Source organism: Daphnia carinata, chromosome 7, assembly GCF_022539665.2.
Source record: "Daphnia carinata strain CSIRO-1 chromosome 7, CSIRO_AGI_Dcar_HiC_V3, whole genome shotgun sequence".
Classification (NCBI taxonomy): Eukaryota; Metazoa; Arthropoda; class Branchiopoda; order Diplostraca; family Daphniidae; genus Daphnia; species Daphnia carinata.
This window is the reverse complement of record NC_081337.1, coordinates 7,957,473-7,965,813: the sequence shown is the minus strand read 5'-3', so window position 1 is coordinate 7,965,813 and position 8,341 is coordinate 7,957,473. Positions and strand designations below refer to the sequence as shown.

The window sequence follows — 8,341 nt, the reverse complement described above, 5'->3', positions numbered from 1 at the left end:
TTGTTTTCATCTGTGTGTGGCGTACTCTTTTTGTAGTACTTGGGCAGCTTTGAGGGGGGGAGGGTACTGTTTTGTAATTCTAAGATACGGTTTAAAGTTTTAATTCAGCAGTTACAACACATCTTTGACGTCCAAGACTGCTGACTTAGATTTTGATGTATCTAGAATTGATTTGATTGAACTAGACTGTAGGCTTAATTTTTCTTCAATGGCAGGTATGCTCTCATTGGAGGACTGGAAAGATTTGTCTGGCATTCCTTCATGATGTCCTGCTTCAAAGTTCATTTTAACCACTGTTTGTTGTCTCCCCTCTCTCAAAGAGCATGACTGCAGATATTTAAAAAAATCCTGAAATAAATTTTTAATTTAATTATGTTATGTAGTTTATATTACAATTGTCTCTCCAGATGAATTTGTTCCTGCATCCAAGTTCAAGCCAGATCCATTTAAGGTAAATTGTTTCAATGCAATGTCTTTAAATTTAAGAGATTCTTGTAATGTTTCCCTGCAAGTTTAATTATTAATCATTTTCTTTTTCTCTTTAACATAGTTAAGCGGATTTACATTTTCTTTTCCAGAACAAGCTGTTTTAGATTTGCTTTCTGTTGCACCTCCAAGATAGCAGCCATGAAGTTTTCTTCTAACTCGTCCCGTTCGGTTTTTGTTCGCGCTAGACGTTGCTCGGCCACTTCACGTTGCCATACAGCTTCTTCAAGCTGTTTGGACATCGTTTTGTGGTGACTTTTTGCTGCCTGCGAAGCAAGTTAATTTACAGTGCGAATGTGTCATCGTATCAAGCAACGGTAAGTTATCGCGGTACTTGTAGGGAAGTTTTAGCATGTAACCAGTTCTCTGTATCTTTCCGTAACTCTTTATTTATTTTTTCCAGCTGTTCGCATTTCTCCCTTAGATGCTTTATCTCCTTGCTAGTCCTGTGAAATTGCTTTTCCAACCTTTCTTCTTTAATCCGGAATTCTGATAATTGTTCCTGTCCATTGAAGTACATAGGTCAGTTATAGTAGTAGTAATTTTTTTTTAACATTAATTAAATTATTTTACTTTCATAGACGTGATCAAGGTCATGTTGTTGAGAATAATGTCGTTAAAATAATTCTTTAAATTAATTACTGCCTGTTCGTGATTAGCTTTTAGTGCAGCTAAATGTTGCTGATCTTTTGTATCAATATTTTGTAAGTCGTTTCTCCTCCGTTTTTCTAGATCGTTCCTCAGGGCATCCATCTGATTTTGGTACTTGATTTCAAGTTGTCTAGCTTCCTGCTCTAAGTTTTTACGCATCTCACTCAATTCTTGTGAGTGTTCCATTTTGATATTGTCAACTGTAAGCTGCTCTTGAAGACTTAGATGACGGATTTCCTCTTTCAAACGCTGTTGTTCTAAACGCAGTATTTGCTCTTGATCTTGATGTTCTAAATGAGCTAGCTCCAAAGCTGTTTGTTGTTCGTTCTGCATTCAAATGTATTTTGAATTTAATTGTTTTTGTTCCGAATTGGTATTTTTTAAAAAACTGCAATCAAACCCGCGCTTCAGCTACAGTTGTCTGATGTTCATGAAGAAGACATTTTATTTGCTGCTTATAGATCGATATGTCTTTTTGTCTTATTTCTTCAGCGTCGTCTAATTCCTTTTCTTTATTTCTATAAGAAGAGAAGGAAACAATAAAAAGAAAAAGAAAGAAAAGAAAAATTTCGCAACCTTCTAGTATTTAACGCTGGAATCATAATTAAATATCACCTGAGGCGAGCCCGTACATCTTCGACTTCTTCCTTTGCGACTTTCCAAAAACCATAAATTTGATCGCGCTCTAGTTGAAAAAAATTACGTTCTTCACGTTCTTTTTCCAGCTGGTCAAGAAGTCGAGTTAAATGATTAAGAAGTTGATCTCTTGACATCTCAGATACTGGTAGTCCGTCCAACAGTAAAGCGCTGCGGTGAGATACATTTTTCTTCCCGGTCTTTTTACCTTTGCTCCCTTTGGCCTAGTCGTGTACTTAAATTTAAGTTCCTAATAGTTTTTAAACTGAAAAGTATCAAAGCCTACCGGTTTTCCTGACTTAGCCCCAGCTGTTTTTATCTCATTCTTACTCACCATGTTTTTTAAAAATAGAAATCCCCCGCTGGAAACTTAAAATTTTAGGCGAAAATAATGAAGCGATATGTTGCTGCGTCTAGGTAACCCAGGTAACAATAAACTAGTCGATGACCCGCATGTTTGGGATTGGTCGCTAAGATACGTTGCGAAGCATATACTCGCAGTTGCGCTCTTTAAACAATCATGATCATCTAAAAATTTAGAGGTTTTAAGCGAAAACTTCACATGAAACATTTGGGACATGAAAACTTATCAGCGGTGTTTGAATGTTCGCGAAATCTTACGATTAGTACAAACACTAAAAGGGTAATTGCAAAATAAACTCGATTTTCGTGATTATCATTCATTTCTGAATAAAAATCCTGGGACGGGCAAATTGTTGGATTTGAAAATCAGCCCGACAAAATAAGCCCGACAAAATGAGCCCAACAAAATAAGCCCGACTTTTCCATTTCTAAGGCCCTATCTCAAAAACTACAAGTCTAACATTAAAACAATGCCGATTTTTGTGATCGTCGTTCAATTTTGAGTAGGAATCAAGTGTTTTCAGCCAATGTCCCGATTTGACCGAAAATCGCAAAAGTGGTAAGGCTATAGCCTTTGCACTTTTTCATTTTTGGCCAAATTTCAAATTTGGCTTAAAATACATGATTTCGATTCAGAATTGAATGCTTGCTACGGAAATCAAGTTAATTTTTCAATTGTTTTAGTAGTTTTTAAATTATACGTCAAAAACACATGTCGGGCTTATTTTGTTGGGCTTAAAATTTATACCTGCAAAAACTGACACTCATTGGAATTGGGTGAAAATCACAGGATATACTCTAAATTTGATGCTGATTCCGGAAAAATTGTTTTCTTTTCAATAAGTCAATCGTTTTTGAAAAACACTGAATTTTTGAAAACGCTAGCGCGCCAGTACCCTACGGCGTAAAAAAAGTGTCACTAACAGCCCTTTGCTATCGTTTATTTTCAAAATGGCTAGGTTAAGGAAAAAACTAATAGCTGAATCGAAATCAGCGTTCAATTTTCATTATACTGAGTGAGTTTCATCGAGTTCCAAGAGATTTCGTTTTTGGCCGATTTTGACAAAAGTGGGAAGGCTATAGCCTTCTCACTTTTTCATTTTTGGCTAGATTTTAAATTTCGCTTAAAATACACGATTTCGATTTATAATTGAATGCTCATCACGGAAATCAAATTTATTTTCCAATGGGCCTTATGGATTTTGAATTAAACGTAATACAAACCTTAATAACTAATAAACTTAATAAATAACTTTTCTTATTTTTTCGTTTTTTACGTTTAATTGATTGATTTCCGTGACAAGCACTCGATTCTGAATCGAAATCATGTATTTTAAGCGAAATTTAAAATTTAGCCAAAAATGAAAAAGTGAGAAGGCTATAGCCTTACCATTTTTGTCAAAATCGGCCAAAAATGACATCTCTGTGAATTCGATAGAAATTACACAGTATAATCAAAATTTAACGCTGATTCAGAAAATGCCACTTGTTTTCTTGTCAAGTTAGCCGTTTTTGAATTACACCGAATATTCGTGGAAAAATAAGTAAGTCTGGCTTATTTAGTCGGGCTTAAAAAAAGTTTTTCTGCAAAAACCGTTGTGAAAGTGTTTTAAAAAATAGAATAGAACAAAATAAATAAGATTTAATTATATCTTAATTAAATAAAATTATAAATTAAAAAAAATATTTTTGTATGGCAAGAATATCTTAAGTTGTCTCTAAAGAATTAACTAGGAATCTGATCGGTATATGGCGATAGCAGAAAAAGGCCGAGTTTTTTGTAAAACAGATGGCTATATTTTAGTGTTTGAACTAGTCGTAAGATGTCGCGAACATTCGAACACACCGCCGATTAGTTTTAAAGTCCCACATGTTTCATCTGAAGTTTCCGCTTAAAATCTCTAAATTTTTTGGAACAAAATTTTGGTTCGAACAGTTACGTAGTTATAAAATGAGCCATAATGGTATTCTTGTTCAGAAGTTTAATCCAGGGACAGGAAGTTTGGAATGGGATATGCAAGCTGAAAGTTATGACTACATTCAAGAAATCGCCCGTTCTGGGTTTGCCGATATGTTGCACGACGAAGAAAGGGTAGTTTTAAACAAACACATTTTTTTTTAAATTCTCAAGATACATTTTTCGCTTACATATAGAATTTTAAATACAATTTAGCTTTGAACAAAGCTCTAAACATACTCAGGATTAAAGGAAAAGCTTCTCGAGTACTGGATATTGGCACTGGAACTGGGCTTCTTGCAATGATGGCTGTTAAGGCACAGGCATCTGCTGTCTTTGCTTGTGAGGTCTGTTGAATTTTGCATTTGTACTAAGTTAGTTAACAAAATATTCCTGTTTCTTTTTATCCACAGACATTCCAGCCCATGGTGAAATGTTCAGCTGAAGTTATTGCCCACAATGGTTTTGCCGATTCAATTAAAATAATTCCAAAAAGGTCAACTGAAATCACAGTTGGCCCTCAGAAAGACATGGAAGGCAAAGCCAATGTTCTAATAACAGAAGTGTTTGACACAGAGCTGATTGGGGAAGGTGCCATTGGGACTTTCAACCATGCTAATCAACACTTGCTCACAGTAAGTAAAAACATACATAGTACATAAAAGGCTAACATCAGTTTTGCATCTTTGTAGGAAGATTCAGTTGTCATCCCAGCACGAGCTACAATTTATGTCCAGTTGATTGAATCCCACCTAGTATCCTCATGGAACCGGTCCATGCCCATCAAACTTGGTGCTGACTTTATAAAACCGCCTTCAAATGTTTCCATTTGCCCTGGGAATGGAGCAGTGCATGATGTTCAGCTTGCCCAACTCAAGGAGACCCACTTCAAAATCCTTTCAGACCCCATTCCAATCTTCAAGTACTGAAATCAAATTGTAGGATATTATTTATCATAACTTTGTTTTCGATTATAGCTTTGATTGGAACAGTAAAGTGCCAATTCCTAAGGACGACGCAAACACAGTGAATTTCTTTGCGAAATGCAGCGGCAAAGCTCATGCCATTCTAATGTGGTGGACGTTGGACATGGATTCAGCAGGCGAAATTGTCTTAAGTTGCGCGCCTCCCTGGGCACATCCAGAAGGTGTTATAATAGTAAAAATTTGCTTCTCCGAAGTTAACCGCTTGTTTATCCTGCAGGAAACGAATTACCATGGAGGGATCATTGGATGCAAGCCATTTATTATTTACCTGATGATATAACTATCGAATCAGAAGGCGAGAGATTACACCTGACGGGTTACCATGACGAATATAGCCTTTGGTTTGGATTACAGACAGAAACGTCCCCTTCCGTTACCATGCCGCGTCCATCCTGTGATTGCTCTGTTCATCTTGCTTGTAGCCGTCCCCGTTTAGGACAGCTGAATGACAACGATCGCAACCAAAAATACATAAGGGTGTTGGAAAAAATGATCAGCTCCGATACAGTCTGCTTGACATTGGGCGATTGCTGTTTATTAGGATTGATAGTGGCCAAATTAGGAGCGCGAAAAGTCTATGCCGCCGAAAGAAATCCACATTGCCGTCGAGTATTGGAGGCATGGGTTAAAAGAAATGACCTAGAAGAACAAGTAACCGTCCTAGATGGAGATCTTGAAAAGAGAAAACTCGACTTAAAGGTACGACTGTTACATATTGAAGCTTTATTTTTAAAGCCGGTATGGACTTCATTGTAAAATAGCAATGACATTCGGCAATTTGTAAATAGTAAGACAGTGGCTTTGCTTCAGTTAACGTTTTTCATTTTACTACTATTTGTAGGTAAATCTAGTGTTGGGAGAACCCGTTTTCGAGAGTTCTGTGCTACCATGGCACAATCTTTACTTCGCACATTGGAAAAACACCGTGCAACACTTATTGGCAGATGGCGTGACAAAAATTTTACCTGGCAAGGCGTACCTTTACGCCATGGCCGTCGAGATGAAAGATTTATGGAAAATCAGGGCCCCGGTACGCTCCACTCAAGGAATTGATCTCACAGTTTTTGATAACCTGATTGAGGTAAACAACTATTATTTATTGCTTGACCTTTTAATTTGCATATCAACTATATAAATTACCATGATTACAGAGTGCTATTGATACCAGCGATTCTCAAGTTGAGCCTCATCCTCTGTGGGAATATCCCACTCGTGCGCTAAGTCCAGCTATTCAGTTAATGATGCTAGATTTGACGACACTTTCCCGAATGACCAAAGAAATTCCTGAGGTGGAAGGTAAGGTCAACTTACCAGTTACTGGCACTGTTAATGGAGTGGCCCTGTGGATCGATTGGCAACTGGACGAGGCAAATGTAATTAGTGGTGGGCCGACTGCTCCTGTCACGCTTGGTCAAAACGTTCAGTGGGACATGCACTCCAAACAAGCAGTTTACTTCATTAAAGATCCTGTTAGTTTGCCAACAGAAGAAAAATGTTTAAATTACCAAATCAATTTTGTTCCTGATACTTATGAATTCAAATTCAAATTTTCAATTTTGTAAGTGGAAATGCATTTGTGTAAAAAAAAAATACACACTGTTCAAAACGCTTTTACTTGAAAAAAGAAAATCAATTGGGCAATGCCTTATTCTAGCAATTGAATAAAAACGTTTTGTTTGTAATTTAATACTGCGACTTCAGGTATACGGTGTATTGTTCTTTCTTCTCAAAAAAAAAAAAAAATGTAATCTCGAGAAAAAATAACGGGGGAAAAAACTAAGCCGAAACCTCGAAGCATATGTATAAAGAGTTTTTCCTTTCTTTTCTTTTTTCAATATATTCCGGGAGGGAAAAATCAGACCTCAGTGCTTTAGCACACGCAACGAAGACCAGAGAGGCGAAACACACGAACTGTGGCTCCGTTTTGATTTTTTTAGTTCGACATTGCAAAACCCATTCAAAGTATAACCTCTCTGTCGTGTGGCTTTTACTTTTTTGTTCCTCTTTTGTCAACTCGCCATTTATGTTGAGAAAAGGAAAGAATAAAAACATGAAAAGGGTAAGCGAGTGCTTAGCCATGAGTCGCAGCATGGCAACGATAGTACCCACCCGTCTGCGTAACTCTTGGCCGCCTTTTGGGCTCATGTGTCTAATCAATAATATACATGGTGAAGGATTGCCCTGACGGCTTTTCCTCCCTCCCCACTAACCCGCTGCACAACCAGTAAGCATATTTCTAGCGGTAGCAAACAGTCGTGAGACGAAGCTTTTCCGCTGGTTGATATTATTTTAAAATTGTTCTCTGGGTAGATTAAGCACGTCAGTAGGCTGTACTAAGACTGGCAAAAGAACAACAACAACAACAATAACAAAAAAATAACGTTCGAGAACTCAACCGCTCGTTTCTTGGCTGCGTGCGGCTTCTCTTTTGACTTGCGTGTTGTTGTTATTGCGCCAGTGAAGTGTGCCGAGCCAAGTTACACAAAGCGTCTACGAGCATTGTTGCACCGCTTGCAGTGACAAAGAAAATCAAAAAATAGCTCATCTTCTTACAAGAAACGTTCATGGTTCACTCACCACATCAATGCCAACCAAACGCAAAACGACGATGCCAACTAAAGAGCAATAGCAGCGAAACCACATGGCCCCTAACAAGGTGTTGCACGGTAAAAGCTCAGCATAAATACACTTTTTGGCTACAGTGATTCCGCAAGAAAAATGGTAATATCGCCTTTTTCTTTTTCTGCGGCGAGGCATTCATCAAAACTGTTCCTGACAGGAACGCCTTTCCGGCAGTAGGGCTTGAAGGAAATGATAGGGGGAAATTAAAGGGAATCCAACTAGACCCCCTTTAGCCACGTATCAAGTTAGTTAAACCAGCGTGTGTGTGTGTGTGTGAGTATAACACTGCAGTTTGCGTTTTCCAAACATTGATTAAAGACCTTTGAAAAGCCTTTCCACCCACCCCGGTTAGAAGCGTAACAATGCCCGTGGGTTCACACACACACTGTTCTGAAGTCAAGAATCAATCATCACTTTCAGGTTTAACTAACTTTGTTGGCTTTCAACACTACCTATATAGACTTTTTCTCTTTTTCCCGTTCTTTTATACCAGTATTGATGTAACAATAAGATGCAATCTAAACAGTTCATAGTGGTGCAAGAGTTATTATCATACGCCTGACTGGACTGGGCACGCTTTCAAACGATCAATTTCGTAGCCATATCTCTAATGAATTTTTTGCGGGCGCAGTAATAGATT

The 8,341-nt window shown here is 37.7% G+C and overlaps 2 protein-coding genes across 2 annotated transcripts; one reads left to right on the top strand and one right to left on the bottom strand.

Moving 5' to 3' along the window:
* Positions 1–111: 111 nt before the first annotated feature.
* LOC130686517 (dynein regulatory complex subunit 4-like) lies at positions 112–2,289 on the bottom strand. Its single transcript, XM_057509650.2, has 8 exons — positions 2,060–2,289; positions 1,753–1,997; positions 1,538–1,655; positions 1,060–1,464; positions 821–988; positions 565–752; positions 394–505; positions 112–327 (listed from the first exon to the last, which is right to left on the bottom strand). Exons 1-8 carry the CDS (start codon positions 2,108–2,110, stop codon positions 112–114), a joined length of 1,503 nt encoding a protein of 500 aa, XP_057365633.1. The 5' UTR covers positions 2,111–2,289.
* A 1,717-nt stretch (positions 2,290–4,006) lies between these two features.
* Positions 4,007–6,693, top strand: LOC130686480 (protein arginine N-methyltransferase 7-like). Its single transcript, XM_057509625.2, has 8 exons — positions 4,007–4,228; positions 4,291–4,440; positions 4,507–4,728; positions 4,786–5,015; positions 5,071–5,240; positions 5,297–5,778; positions 5,921–6,160; positions 6,231–6,693. Exons 1-8 carry the CDS (start codon positions 4,007–4,009, stop codon positions 6,639–6,641), a joined length of 2,127 nt encoding a protein of 708 aa, XP_057365608.1. The 3' UTR covers positions 6,642–6,693.
* The last annotated feature ends 1,648 nt before the right edge of the window (positions 6,694–8,341 follow it).